Genomic DNA, 15,942 nt, shown 5'->3' with positions numbered 1-15,942 from the left:
TTTTTTAACAGATATTTAACTAATGTTTAATTTGCATTTTCTTAAATGTTCTTGCGGAGCTCTGGTACTTGTTGCGCTGTACTAATTGCCCGACATACAAAGAGCTGCTGTGTGACTGGTACTAATAACAAGACCAAAGTCAAAGTCAGTTTTATATTAACATTATACCTGTTGAGGAATGGCTAAGGAAAAAGTGTCTGGCGATGGCCAATCAAGAGGGGCTCACATAACTTGAACTCAAACCGGAGTGTCGACCAAACAGACTCTAGTCCCCCAAGTCAAACAACACTTATGTCTGATCTAACACTACCCATTTCATAACAGGTGATAATAATAAACAAATGTCATATTAATACCTCATATGATAATGGTATCTGGTGGTCGGACTCTGCAGGGATCGAGTATAGTTAACAAGAATGTACAAGTTGATTACAACTGCAGTTTTGCCCCCTGAATGCACACGCACCCTGTAATGTTTGTATACATGAAGGCCGTCTATATATATATATATCTTTGTTTTTCCTCAATTGAGAGGCGTTCCAAACACTTGTGGGTTGTAAAAAATAAAGATTTTCTGTAGCTCTATGGAGTTTTTCAGTGTTAGCCACCATGTTGGAACAGCGTTTTGCCCACCAGGCTCTGCGGCAGTCACGTGACTGAAAACTATGAATTAATTCAATATGCAAAGAGTAATAACACATCATCAGGAAGTTTATTCTTCTTTTTATTATTATCATTATTGCTATTAATACTACTACTAATAATGTGTTAAATAAAGTGTTGTTTTTCAACTCCAGCATTCATTGACATCTTTCCTTAAGTGTTTTCTGGTGTGCATGTGTGTATAAGTGCAACAGCATACATTAGTAGCATTAGAGTCGGTTAGTCTGTCCTGCAAGCCCCCTCTTCAGCTCAGCATTCTCTCTTTGCAGCATTTTATTCTGAAAAAAATAAAGAAATGAGACGTGGCGACTGTTAAAACATGCACTACTGTAGAAAACATTTCGTAGGAGTTGTCACCATTTCACCATTAAGGTAAACTGAGAACCAAGGAATGAAAATAAACTCTGACTCCAGCTCTGACAGTAATGTAAAATGCAAAGTAGAACTAACCTTGTGTCTGAGGGCCTCCACTATCAGGTCTCTTCCTCCCCTGACGCTCTCCTCCTTTTTTGAAGCTTGGAAGGCATCCCCGATAACTGAGACCAGCACGTGAGACTGAAAAGTGTTTAGGAAATCCACATTTCCAATATTAATATGAGTGATCTCCTGCTGAAACAACAACGATAAGCCACCGAATTGTTCCTGTAAGGAATGCATAGCTGTTGGGTTGTACTGGGAATACTCACAAACTTCTTGCTCTGGAACAGATAACAGTGGTTCATGTCTGCTACAGGGGGTCTAGCCACAAATCCAAAGACTTTGGGTGAAGATGGCAGGACGGCACAGAAGGAAATGGTGGACAGAGGGCACGAGTACAGCAAAAACTGAGTGTAGGAAAGACACCAAGAAGGTTAAAAGTAATAATTCAAGGACAAAGAAAGCAAGTAATCACATATTTTGTGTCCTTGGACAGGTGGTAACTAGGACACTTTCGTCACAGACCTTGGTTTTGTTTTCCAAGATGTCTATCCCACTCAGCGACAGGAAGACATCGACTTTGCTTTTCTTCGCTACCTTTTCTGAGGAGTATTTATCTGGAGTCTAGGGATGAGAGAGGATCAATTTACATGTCATGTTTGTTACTGCATCATTAAAGCCAACGTATTTAGTTAACAAGTTCATATAGAGCTCATATAGTGGTTATAAACTTGGTCTCCCACTAGAATACAAGTTTACTGATGTGCATCCAAGTCAGAAAGTGTAATGAACATCAACATGAAAATGATATAAATGGAAAGACTGCTTCCCTGTAAGGGGGAATAACCATAGATATACAGTAAATACATTGGACGCTTCAGCCCGCTGCGGCGATAAGTCAACGTGGGGGCCATATTGGACCTGGCAAGACTGGCCTGTCACCCTATATTAGTGAACGGGGGAGTTGCCGTTTTTCTGGATAAAAAGCACTATAGCCTAATGTCTACCTTTCTCAACAGATTTCAATGAGTCATTATTATATTCAAGCGTTTATTAGCTGGTGTAGAAAAATAAAGTTTTGTCTCCAGTTACTTAGAATCCCAATAGTTAAGCTATAATAGCTGCTAAATGCTCAGGAGAGGAGTGTGTCTGAAATACTTACGCGATAGAAAAGAATTCATTTATCATAAGGAATTGTTAAAACTCACATTTGTCAAGTATGGTTTTGGCTTATTTTCCTTGTTCATATAGGTTAATACTTTTAGAGAGGTCCTGGGATAATATAATATAATATAATATAATATAATATAATGTAAAATAATATAATATAATATAATATAATATAATGTAAAATAATATAATATAATATAATATAATATAATATAATATAAAATAATATAATATAATATAATATAATGTTTGCAATATTAGACACATATCATTTTTTAATACGTATCGTACATTTCATGTTTTAAATACGATATCATGTCAGATATGAACATCAATAAGCTAACATTAACTTATATCGATTAGCTAACAATAATGAACGTTAGCTAGCTCTTATCTGATATTACGAAAGCAAACGTTTTGTAAACATGTAACGTTAGCTTGAACAGTTGATAATATGAAAAATGTGTAAAGGAAAATGTGATATGATAGTACTAGTTTTTAATAATTACCTAATAATTGATTGAATCCCACCATAAAGAACAGACCGGTGATTCACTAACCGGAAGCAGTGACGTTAATGTATTTAACTGTTTTTCACCAAAATCTTTGGGAAAATAAGATAAAATCGTAACGTTAACTTAACGTTACTCCTCGTAGATCATAAACGTTTGAATATAAAACGACTCAGTGAAATCAGTTGAGAAATGTAGACGTTATAATGCTTTTTATCCAGAAAAACAGCAGCCTCCCCGTTCACTTGTATGCGTTTACGGGCCAGTCTTGCCCTGTCCAATATGGCGCCCACGTTGGCGTACGATCCAGGAGTCAATGCGCCGTCTATATGTCTATGCGAATAACAGCAATTAAAATGGGATGTGGGTGGTAGTTGCTGACCTTTAGGCTCTCAGCTGCTTCAGACAGGATCTGTAGTCCATCAGGACGGACCACCTCAACTCGGCCCAGAAACTATAGTTTAGAGAAAGAAATACACATGAAGCAAAGTGGGAAATGGTGTTTAAACAAGATTGAATATCCGCTGCTGTTCTTTACTGCCATACATACAGTATATATCAGAAGTCAAGTCCATGACATGACAAACAGAGACAAATGAAACCAAGCACACGCCATTGTTCAACTACCATTATTAATCACAAGTATCTCACCTTGAACTTTATTTTCCACATTCAGAATGAGATTTTTTAAGTTGTCAAAAATCTGTATTTACCTTTACTGAAAAGCAGATCTCATTGTCCTCCTCAATGTCACTCATTTTAACACTATCTGGTGCCAAACTAAACCCTACAGGCTGACGTAAAGAGGAAAAATTAGACAGATATCAGGGGAACATACATTTGAATCATTAAAGAACTACTGTAAATTGATCTTACCTGTGTACTTTATCCAGAGCGAATCGGCTATCTTATGGCTTTACTAACGGATGGGTGTAAAGTCTATTGGAGTTAATGAGTAACCGTCGTGTCTTCCTTATTGCTCTTTATCAGATATCAAGGGTGCCTAGATATGTCACTGATACGTCTGATCGCACAAGGATGTGAAAATGTAAAATCACCGTAGTGTCCTAAATGTAACAGCATGTTCAAGAGTCCTTAAGTTGATTTTTTAGAATTTTTGACTTAAAGCTGCAGTGAGTAGAATTGGAGCAAATATGATTAAAAAAAGTTATTTTTATAAAACGGTCACTATATGCTGACAACTAGTGCATGAGACAGTTAATCTGAAAAAAAAAATCGTGTTTTATCCAGCGACTCCTGGTCTGTTTATCAGCCGGGATGTGAAAGAACGATCAGACCCTTTGCTCTTGTGAGTACATCCCAGTATGAAACCCACAGGTATCGTAGCTTCAGAGAGAGAGAGACGTCACTACGCAACTTTTGGGTGTGTAGTCTTCTAATTATGTATTTTCACAACAAACCGCAACTTTCTGGACTTGCAAACTTATCTTTTAAATTAACAAACATCATATGTGTGATTCACGGTGCAATTCAAACGGGATCAAAAAAATATTTGTCTCTCTCCGTTGATTACCGTTCATATTTTTTTCAGAAATAAGGTCCCACGGTGGTGCATCGTGAGGGGCGGGACTTCACCTCTCTATGGCATCTGCACGATTTCACAGACCGGAAGAAAACGACCAATCAGAGCCGAGCTGGAGCCTTGCCGTCTCTGAGAGCCGACTGTCAATCACTCACAAACTCCGATCAAACGGTCAAACTAGGCGGCGCTGATCAAATATGAATCAATATTCTGTTACTTTAATGGCTATTTTGTTTTTGCATTAAATGTTTTCAGAATCATCTTGTAGTGTACTGTTTAGCTGTAAAATGAGAACGTTTGTGACCCCGCTGCCATGTTGAGATCAGTTGAGGAAATACCAAGAGCAAACTTTCTAATTTTACAGCTGAACACGCTTCTGAAAACATTTGAGGAGAGGAATTGTCATTACAGTAACAGAATATTGATTCATATTTGATCAGCGCTGCCTAGTTTGACCATTTGATTGGAGTTTGCGAGTGATTGACAGCTTCCTCTGTTGAATGAACGGGCAATAGGAACGCTCTCTCTCTCTCTCTGAAATGACCTGTGATGGTCAAAGTCTGAAAACAGAGCCATAAGGAGGCGCAGAAGTCTAGTTTTTTCTCAGAACACTTGAATTACAATATGCTGAAAGGTTATTATGGAATTTTTGCCCAATGATGCCAAAAAATATTCTGCCTACTGCAGGTTTAAGGCTAAGCTGTCATTTCTCACTAGATGGTACGAAAAAACAAATTTCTACATTACATTAGTTCAGGATGGCATGAGGATTTAAAGGATAACAGTTTGTTTTGGTGAGTTCCCGCTGATACCATGGTCTTTGACTGGAGGCAGCATTTGTTAATGTTGCCAAAATAAGGCTATTTTGCCAATCATACTATGCTAAGCTGTTATTTCTTGCCACAAGATGCTTTGAGAAACAGATGTTAAAATTGTATGAATTCACAAGATGAGGTTATTGGTGAGTTCCCTCTGATACTGTGACTGGACTCATGGATTTTAGTGTTCTTTCTTGTGTACAGATTCAAGTAATTGAATTGAATTTAAACATACTATACAATTTTAAAACTTTAAGACATGTACTGTCGACTAACCGGGGAAAAACAACAACAAATAACTTCAGTATCAACTGTATTTAATGTTTAAAGTGAATGCCACTTCATCAATGCGCAATCATATACTGTATATATATCTTTGCATTAGCGAGTTCATATGTCAATGTGTCAATTATAAGCCAGTGAAAAGCATAATGGTCGTCACGCAATGATGGTCGAAGATGATGATTGATGAAGGGTAGCCTAAAACAGACTGAGATTGAGATTGATTTCTGAATTCTAGAAGTTAGATCAACTTTACACACACACCTCAGACATAAAGTAATCAACCATGTTTTACAGGAAATGCAGGTTTTGTTCTCAACAAAGCAGATGAATGAAGATTTCAGTTGCTGATCAGTTGTACAAAAATAACCCCGCACACCTTTCAATGCCAATTACACATCCCAAATCTTCCCTACACACACCAGTCACCGAAACTTACTGCCATGAAAATAAAGCCAGAAATTTAGCTGCTGATTCTGAATACATAATCATGCCCACATCTGTTTGTTTTAGGCTCAATGTTGCTGCAGATGTGTGAAAAGGGACGGACAGACGGGCGGTCAGAGGACTCTGAAGTGAGCTGCAGATGTAGGTAAGAGCGCAGAGAGAAATCCCTTTTTCAGCGTGCTTCGTGCTGAGATGAACGATACCATCCATTCAGATAGACACACATGAGATAGAGCTGGTCTTCATGATAAGGATAACATTAAGTGCCGACTCTGAGAGGCCATTTTTTCCCCCCATTTTCCAAAAGCAAAACACACAAGGCTCTATTCCATCAGTGTCTATCTGCGTGGTCGGTGAAGCGACACGGTCGTCGTGTAGCGGAGTCTACGAGTCGTTGACGGACATGGTCTCCATGGCGGTGGGCAGGTTCTGGCCTCCCTGCGTCTTCTTCTTCCCTCCGTCCTGTTTCTTTGCTTTCTTGGACATCTCCTGATCAATAGGAGCGGGCTTAACGAACTTAATGATCTCTGTCAGACCTGGAGGTGAAAAAAAATAATACATTTAAGCCATCACACAAATACACAAATAAATAAAACAGGGCTGTGTATTGGCAAGAATCTGGCGATACGATACGTATCACGATAGAGGGGTTACGATTTAATATAACGCAATACTGTAAGTTAAGGCGATATATTGAGATTTTTTAAATTCAATTTTAGCAAAACCATATGCATAAAATCTGAGACATAAAGATGACTTTTTTTATGCAATCAGAACAGTTTGATCTGCATTTGTATTTATTGAAGTCCCTGTAACATCCAACATCAAAGCATTCATTTCGGAGGGCACATACACTGAGAGGGCACATCTCTTTGCAAATGAAATAAAGTATTGACTTAACTGTAACCTATTAATTCAAAATCGATCACAAAACATAATATCGCGATATTCTATTTTTTTCCGATATTTTCTTACACCCCTAGAATAAAACAAACAAAAAGCAAAGCAAAGGAAACACCGCTAAATTATTTAACTGTGACAGTGCTTAAAGGAATAGTTCAACATTTTGGAAATACAATTTGTTTTCTTTAGTTTAGATGAAAAGATGGGTACAACTCAACACCTCACTGAGTATGACGCTACAGCCAGCAGCCGGTTAGCTTAGCTTAGCACAAAGACGGTTGCTTCTCATTTCTATTAGCGTGTGGAATAAACAAAGGTGTTCAGTATATAACTTGTTGATTAGTCAAATTAAGAGGTGCTGGTGGGTGGATTTTCTTTTTTTAAACTTTGGACGGAGCCAGGCTAGCTGTTTGTTTTATGCTAAGCTAAGCTTGGTGTCAGTAGCATCATAGTTAGCGTACAGACATGAGAGTGGTATTCATCTTGTCATCGATTTCTTGGCAAGAAAGCAAACAGGCGCATTTCCAGCTAGAATTACCGCCTCGCGGTAGAGTATGTTGCAGTTTACGTCCATGTCTATTCAAAATGTCGTCACTTCATCATTTTTCCTATTAAACATTAGTGTGAAATTGTCATAATTAGCATGTGAATTCTTGAGTCATGGCCAAAAACGTGTTTTGTGAGGTCACAGTGACCCTCTCTTTGACAGATATTGCGTTCACAAGAATGGTACGGACAGACGAACAACCCGATGTCACCGTTCCTTTAAGGAGGTTGACTACCAAGCATATTTATTTCTGTACAAATTGCTATGTACAGCATTAAAGGTATTTTATCTATTTCAAAGTAGAGACATTCCTTTGCTGAAGAGAGTTGCGCAACACTGCTAAAGACAGTGTATTTGCAATCAACAAACAATCGGCGTAAACACAAAGGTGACAAAGGTTACAATGATGATTGATTCCGCATTTCATCAAAAATACCTCTTTTGAAATCAAATGATTTTTTTTCTCCCACATGATTACATCACTTCTCACTATTAGGTCAAGACATTTGTTCGTCTCAACCACAGTTTACACGTCTGAAATCAATTCAGCAACTCTGCCGAGTTTATTTTAGAGTCAAATATTTACATGTACTCACCTTTAGGTCTAAAATTCCACCAGAATGATGTACTTTGTAAAACAACTTCCTCCTAATTATTCACTTTGGCCTGTATTTCTTCATTAGCATCTATTTATTGTATTGAATGAACACACACCAGATGATGTAACCATTCAGCGCAGCTTACCAGGAGGCATGAACTGCTTGAGCACATCTGGAATAACGATGCCTTCTTCGGTTTGGTAACTCTCCAGGATGGCGCACATCACACGAGTGGTGGCACACATGGTTGCGTTCAACATGTGCACAAACTCGGCCTGCGTAACATACAGAGAGAGGAAGTGTGTTTAGAGTATGCAGCCACAGAAGAGATTAAAACCTCTAGCATATTCTGGAATTAAATTAGCTGCCCGATAACAGCCACAGGTGGCATCATGGAACAGATCTGCGACGGGCTGCACGGCAGCATTGGAGCGGAGCGCTCACCTTGTCCATCATCTTCTTGGTCTGTCCGAAGCGGATACGGAGGCGCCTGGCCTGGTAGTCAGTGCAGTTTGAGCAGGAGACCAGCTCTCTGAAGGCACTAGAGCCAGGAAACCAGGCCTCCAGATCCAGCTTCTTACTGGCTGCATGATTTAGGGCACCTATGACGACATACAGTACAGTAGCAAGTAGGTAAATTACGCACTGCGGCATGACATGTCAGATACTAGTGGCTCCATTAAGCCACTTATTAAAAAAAAACATAATAAACCGCTTTGGCTGATGTTCAACTGGATGCTCTGTGTGCATTTATTCTTTTTTTTATAAATCCTAGTTAGGCAGACCTACGAAGAGCTGTTTACATTACTAATGCAATACAATTTGGATTTAGTGCCGTGACGCTGTCGGCACAGGTTGCTGATGTAGGCTACTTTTTTATTTCCCAGGACGCATCATAATGACAAATGCCGGTACAACCGGCTTGCATAAAAAACAAACCGGTCTAAGCTCGTACACTGGACCGGATCGGAAAAACCAGAGACCCAACTCTCTATAGAGAAGGGATGGTTCATGACTTTTCATTTTTCAATTAGTCATTCAATTATAGAAAATGGAATAGTCGCTATATGCGTTTTTCGAAAAGCGATCGACTAGTTCCCAGTGATTATTGAATAGTAATTTTGCTTGAAATGCACATCCCTAATATAGAGCCATTAGAAGTTATTGCATTATTGATTTAACCGCAGTTTATTTTCTCCATTAATTGATTAATCACTTGGTTTCTAAAATGTCAGAAAATTGTGAATAATGCCGATCATGTTTCTCTAAAGCCCAATGTGACGTCTTACATTTTCTCATTTTGTCCAACCGACGGTCCAAAACTAAAAGAGATTCCATTTACTATCATATAATAATAATAATAATAATAATAATAATAATGATGAAAATAATACATGTTATGTTAAATTTAACAGTTTTGTTCCTGTGGTGTGTGGAGAGCAACGATTTGGCCAAAACAGCACACCACACTAACAGATTCATTCATGAACAACAAGAGTCCAGACTAAAATAAAACTGAAATCTCGCAAAATCTCTCGCGATCAAACGTGACTTTAGTGTAAACAAACATGGCGGACGACGAGCAGGAAGAATTAGCCGCGTTGCAAAACTTTGTACTCAAAATTCACGAAGGATGAAGTCATGGGGACACGTTAAATAAACACTTGCGTTGTTGCCACAAATCAACAAGTTGGTCCTCCATTTCTGAGCTCCATCTTACTGCTATTTTATGCTTTGCGTTTTCGAGTCAATCGAGTCCAAAATGGGCTTGTGTAGTGTGTACCCGGCATTAGCGTGTGTCCGACCTACCTGAGACGATGTTGACGATGCGATAAGGAATTCCTAGTAACTGGTAGAACTCTTCTGCCGTCCCGATCATCTCATCCATCATCTCCCATGACTTGCCGTCATGTGGGGAGGCATAGACGAACTGCTCAATCTACAAAACAAAAAAGGTAAATCAATTATGTACCCCAAAACCCTAACCCAATTTTTAATAACTTCATTAATCGGATAAATATAAACCACTGCTGCTTTCGTCCCACAACTGACCTTCTCGAACTGGTGCACCCTGAAGATCCCGCGGGTGTCCCGGCCATGGGAGCCCACTTCCTGTCTGAAGCAGGTGGAGAAGCCGGCGTAGCGGACGGGCAGGTCCTCGGGTTTGAGCCACTCGTCCCTCAGGAAGGCTGCGATGGGCTGCTCGGAGGTGGCGATGAGGTACTTCTCATCTGTGGCGCTGTCGTCTGACTTCTCGCTGCTCTTTCCGATGACCTGGAGTAAAGGCGTACGGGGGTTGAGAGGGGGAAAGCTGGACAGGAATCAATTTCCAGGGTTTGCACGGTCATGAAAAACCTTGAAAGGTCATTGAATTTAAAATAAAATTTTTCCATATTGGCATATCTTGGCCTATCACAGATATATAGGTATCGGCGTACATGTCCGATTTGCACTGATATGAAAACTTTTTTTTTACGAGAATATAATGCAGGAAAAGATCCTTGTGGAATTCAGAAATGGTGTCATGACATAGTTTGTACAGCAGAGTGCGCTGTGGAATACTGTGGAAAGTAGCTCTCAGTGATGTCAACCCTATGCCATTCAACACAGCAAAATACAGCAGGAGTCAAATGGTAAATGGACTTGCTTAGTGGTCGCTGTGCCCTCTCTCTCCCTGCAGGAAGGGACGGATCACGGCGCGACTGTCAACTGGGGCGGACTGTCCTCGGTGCGGCGAAGTCGGCAACACCCGTCTAATATCTAAAAACACGGACCCGTCTTGTTTTGCGATGCTTTGTGGGTGTCACTTTTTTTTTTTGCCGCATCACCATTCATATCTATACAACCCATGTGTTTATTATTAAATTGTTTACTAGCACAGAACAGTGTTTACAAGAGCACAAAGTTCTTCATCGATCTAGCCTCTTAATTTTGCTTTCAAAGAGCACCACATTGATGCATTTAACTTTAAAATGTAGGCTACAAAATGTTCTTTCTGAATGCATGATGTTTCCAAAGTCAATGAGTAAAAATAATTGTGATCTCAATATTGAACAAAAATAAATCGTGATTATGATTTTTGCCATAATCAAGCAGCCCTAGTGGAAGCTCTTGTTTACAAGTGGAATAAACACAGAGCAGAATCATTGCCCGCGTTTAAAAGTATGTGGACGCCTGAACATCCAAAACAATGGTTTTAATACGGTTGGTGTTTGATTTTCAAACTACATGAAATGATTTCATCTCATTTTTATCCTGCTCAATGTTGCAATAGGCAGGACTGTGCAGGACAGAATAGCCCTCTTCACAGCTGAGGTTTAATAACTCCAGTCAGATCCATGACAACACCTTGTCAAGTTAAATACAAGTTAACAGAAAAAGTTGAGGAAAACAGTAAAAGCTTCAGTACCTTGTAAAGCTCATCGTCAAACTGGCTGAGCTGGGCTACTTCCTGCATGACCTCTTTCCTCATGAAGAACGGCGTGTAGAGCGGGGTGTAATTCTTGCTGTGGAGGAGTCTTAAGGCGTAGTTGATCAGAGCCTGCTCCAGGAACACCAGCGGGCCCTGAACACAACGGACGAGAGGAAACCCACTTAACCGCTGGTTTCTTAATTTGCAGGAAGCAAAAAAGGGCAGTTGCAGTTCTTCTTTGGATGCAAAATAAATGTCTTATTTTACTTGTGTATGGCCTGCATGCGTTGGCTATTATATTTGCACTCACCTTCAGAAAGTAACCTCTGCTCCCAGCCACAACAGCTCCCCTCTCTCCATCGAAGCCATCGATCATGACCACCAGGTCGACGTGGGAGTACTTCTTCTGGACGCTGCAGTCGCCCCAGGTACGCTCCACCTTGTTGTCTGCATCCTGTCAGGAGGAAACAAGAAAGTATTATATTAAGATCATTAGTTTACTGAGATCATGTGTTATCTGATCCACTTCATTGGTGAAGATCATGTCAATCAATTTGACAATATGGAAGGATTTACAGCTACTTCATGTGTATTCTTAAATCCAAGTAATGTAATCGGCTCCTACTTTAACCAGCCGGTATCCAACCACTCACCTCATCGTTGCTGATGGGTACAGATGGGTGCAGAAGGTTGCCGATCTCCCTCAGGTACTCGAAGCGCTCTGCCTCCAGCTTCATCCTCTCACCGTCACCTTTCTCCACCGCCTCGTCCACTAACAAACGCACCTTCTTGATCTGGGTTACCGTCAGGGGCTGACACAGAAAAATGAAAACGTGCAAACAAGTCAGAAGAAGCAAAGAGGTATTAAGAAATGTATGTGTTCTATCTGTCCTTTCAAATATTTGTAACAACTAGGGGTGGGGAAAAAAATCATCCAGATTCATCACAATTGTATTTTTTACGACTTTGAAAGGACCTGAATTGATCTGCACCCTCACATGTTAAATGCAAAGTGGTAAACACTACAGATACAGTGAAGTATGGAAACACTTTGGGTTTCACACATTGCCAGGAAACGCAGAACTAGACAACACGACTAAAGCTGCATGCTAACTCTGTCATGGACAGGAAACCTTATCGTATTGCGGTAATGTGCAGATCAAATCAGCCGACGCTACAACTGTAGAGCACCCATATTATGTTAACCAGAAGTATAAAACATTACAATTCCCTTATAAATTAAAAAAATACCACTAATTTGTAAGGGAAATGTCTTTTTTCTTTGATTTTTGGGTTGCTGGAATTTTTTTTATAAATAATGCCCGACAATGACTGATATATTTGACTTCAGGACATCTCTGACTACATACATGCTGAAAATCAAACATTTTAAACGTGTCAATTTTTATATTTTCCAAAATAAAAGTCCCTTGAAGTGTATGATTCAACTTTTTCCCATGGTCCAGTGTTAAAAAGGTTATAAATCGCAATATGGAATCGCAATACATATCGAATCGCCACCCAAGTATCGTGACAGTATTGAATCGGGAGATAGGTGAATCGTTCCAGCCCTAGTAACAACATGCAAAAACGCTGCCATACAGATGGGAGGTAAGCGACTTTCAGTGCACAGACAGTCATACCGATAGTGTGTCAGCTGTTAGAGACTCCACGTTCTGGGCTTCTTCAGGTAAAGACTCATCGTCCCCAACAGGTTCCTTCCTCTGCATTCACAACATAGAAATGTGTTAAAGAAGGAAAATTACAAAAAATAAAACTCCCTCTCGGGTCTGGTTAGTGGTAACTTACTGACAGTAATATTTCTCCTGTCTTCACTCTAAATTAACCTGATCAGTCATTTAGTATCCTGATGATGGTTCCGTACCTTCATTTTCTCCCCAATGCTCTTGCTGCAGAGGTTCTTAGCTTTGTTCAGGTTGTCTGCAGTGAAGCGGCCTGTCAGGGGGGTAAATCACAGTCAGTCAGTGCATGGGACTGTGCTTATGAGTATGTGTGCGTGTGTTTAAACTGCTGCAGTAGCAGGACTAGTAACCTGGTGACAGGTGCTCCTGTCAGAAGCCTCTCTTAAAGAGCTCTCATCATATTTACTTTCAGAAAAGAGTGAGTTTAATCTCAAAAAGAAACCATGGCTCTTTGATAAATGCTGGGGTGACTTTGTAACCTTTTTACATACTGGTACTTCTCTTATTGGTGTTGTCCATGGTTATATTGTTTTTAAAAAAGAAGCATCTCACTCTCATGCAATCAAAAAAGACTGTTTAAGTGACAAAGGTAGTTTATTTACATTTTTATCGTAGCAACAATGTCACATTACTAAAAAAAAACAATCAGTCTTGTTATCCTGCTGGATCAGACTGAGTGTGTGTAGCTCCACTGCAGGGCGAGGTTGCTTGTCATGTTGCTGGCTGGGATTGCATCAGATTGCACGTTACCACCCGGCATCGCTAAGCTAACCCAGCATTAGCCAAACTTCTCTATCATATCTGGTTAATAAAATGATGGGAATGCGGGATTAACTAGAGCTTGGCATATATCTATTAAAAACTGATATTAAGTAACTACCATTCACTCCGTGGAGAATAACCATATGGCTCATTTGTGTTCTCAAATGGTGCTAGCTGTGCTAACATTAGCCCCGTTGCGTGCCCTTCTCTTCCTCTGTGAAAACATCACACCAGACTTCGTTCAAAATCTGGCTATATTTTGTTGCCAAATGTACTGACAAGCGCGTACGCCTTGTACAAAGTAAATTATTTTACACCATGTTAATATAATATCCACTGGTTAATACGGCATACATATAATGCACCAAGCAACACGTTAACTTTGTCAGTAGTTAACTTTCTTTTTCGCAGTCTACTGCAATGTAACGCATCTATCAAACGTTCACCCCAAGTTAACGTTACTGCGGTGGCTGAGCATTGAGTTAACAATTCATTATAAAAATAGATTATTTCGATTTATTTTATGCATTTAAAGGTGCCGAATAGAAGACTTGGTCCTAAAGGGTCTTTTGTACCAGTTTGGGATGTAACGGATAGCTCTATTGGCATACTAACACTAAAATGACAGATTTCTTAATGGAGTTTGGCGTGAGCTCCTCTCTGGAGGAGAATACACTGACGCTACGCTAGCATCATTAGCCACCGCGCTAACCACTATGACTGAAACAAACAGGAAAAGAAAGGGCGCTTACATTTCCTCCACTCTGTGTCTGCAGCGACAAGCTTGTCAACGAGTGTTACATCCTTAAACCTCTTCCTCTGGGTCTCACGGATGAGCTCTGGGTCGCCACCTTTGTCGGTCCGAAACTGGTCCAAGTCGAGCACCATCTTTCCACGTTGTCTGTCAGAGAGAGCGACTCTTTGGTCTGACTGGTCTGACTGAGCTCACACACAACGATGACTCGTCCAACCGGGTTGCCAGATCTGGTTCACTAAACCGGAATCACAATTTTGATTTATTAATCATACATTAATGGAAGGTTTATTACTAAGAAACCGATCCCACGCTTAAAATTGCAATCTAATCGATTTTATTCAGATGAGGTTGATCACTTTTTGGATACTATTTTTAGTACAAAAGTAAAGAGTTTTTCCACCAGCCTGGCAACCTACAGCATCAGCAATACCTGCAAATCTCATTCCCTCTTCAACAGAATCATACATAGATTTTTACATTTACAGTATCTCAAAGCCTTCTTTTTTTATTTTCTCATCTTAAAAAAACCTGTTCATGTTTTTAATTTGTGTATACTTATGATCCTCAGTTTATTTGTGCTACATATAAACTGAAGACAAACTGTTGCAATTGTTCTTTAAATCTGGTCATTGTATCAAATTTTTCTTGTATAACAGCTGAGGGCTGGGGGTCTGGGTGGGAGATGGTGAGCAAGCTCTCTGTATCTGTGTATTTGCAGTGTATGTTTGTTATGTAATACTGTTTTGTCTGTATGTGTTTTTGTATTTGTGCCTTTAGGACCCCCTCGAAAATGAGATGCTACATCTCAAGGGGCGATCCTATCCTTTCAATAAATTCAACACTTCTTCTTTATGTGGGAGGCACAATCACTTATGTACTATTAAAAAAACTTTATTTTTTATTAGAATCATCATACACATTGACCTCTGCATTTAGGCATAGTGGGCTAGCACCCGGGGATGAACTCAGGGTTCAGTGTCTCGCTCAAGGACACTAGACAGTAGGAGCTAGGTATTGACCCACCAACCCTCTGGATAAAGGACAACCCCCTCAACCCACTGAGCAACAGCCGCAATGTGAGCCAACCAGGTTTGATGTGATATTGCTAGAAATCAAATAGGATTTTTTTTCTTCCACTTCTCACACACTATATTTCACCAGCTAATTGTTTCAAATGTAGGTCCAGATTCAGAATTACTAATGAGCTTTAAATTGGTATATTTGTGAAAGTTTAAAGTTGTACCTGGAAGGTGTGGTTCACCTAGACAGACATACTGTACACAAAAAAGTGACTGTTACTATGCCTGAGTAAATTGTGATGAACCAAAGATAGGTTGGGTTATCCTTGCCTAAAATGTTTTCTAGATTAGACAGTGGATAACACCATTATAGCAATGATGCCATGCC

At 39.8% G+C, this 15,942-nt stretch overlaps 2 protein-coding genes across 2 annotated transcripts; both read right to left on the bottom strand.

Moving 5' to 3' along the window:
* LOC119490158 (PTB domain-containing engulfment adapter protein 1-like) lies at positions 1 to 3,734 on the bottom strand. The gene is made up of 7 exons (XM_037773382.1): positions 3,639 to 3,734; positions 3,476 to 3,556; positions 3,145 to 3,216; positions 1,606 to 1,704; positions 1,350 to 1,487; positions 1,114 to 1,218; positions 1 to 941 (listed from the first exon to the last, which is right to left on the bottom strand). The coding sequence occupies exons 2-7, from the start codon at positions 3,518 to 3,520 to the stop codon at positions 873 to 875; spliced, it is 528 nt and encodes a 175-aa protein (XP_037629310.1). The 5' UTR covers positions 3,521 to 3,556; positions 3,639 to 3,734; the 3' UTR covers positions 1 to 872.
* Positions 3,735 to 5,423: 1,689 nt separating this feature from the next.
* Positions 5,424 to 14,666, bottom strand: sars1 (seryl-tRNA synthetase 1). The gene is made up of 11 exons (XM_037771488.1): positions 14,531 to 14,666; positions 13,199 to 13,269; positions 12,957 to 13,037; positions 11,967 to 12,125; positions 11,624 to 11,767; positions 11,311 to 11,466; positions 9,954 to 10,175; positions 9,711 to 9,840; positions 8,346 to 8,503; positions 8,047 to 8,176; positions 5,424 to 6,388 (listed from the first exon to the last, which is right to left on the bottom strand). Exons 1-11 carry the CDS (start codon positions 14,664 to 14,666, stop codon positions 6,237 to 6,239), a joined length of 1,539 nt encoding a protein of 512 aa, XP_037627416.1. The 3' UTR covers positions 5,424 to 6,236.
* Positions 14,667 to 15,942: the final 1,276 nt, after the last annotated feature.

The sequence above is a fragment of the Sebastes umbrosus genome, chromosome 6 (genome assembly GCF_015220745.1).
Source record: "Sebastes umbrosus isolate fSebUmb1 chromosome 6, fSebUmb1.pri, whole genome shotgun sequence".
Classification (NCBI taxonomy): domain Eukaryota; kingdom Metazoa; phylum Chordata; class Actinopteri; order Perciformes; family Sebastidae; genus Sebastes; species Sebastes umbrosus.
This window is presented reverse-complemented; position numbering and strand designations above follow the sequence as displayed.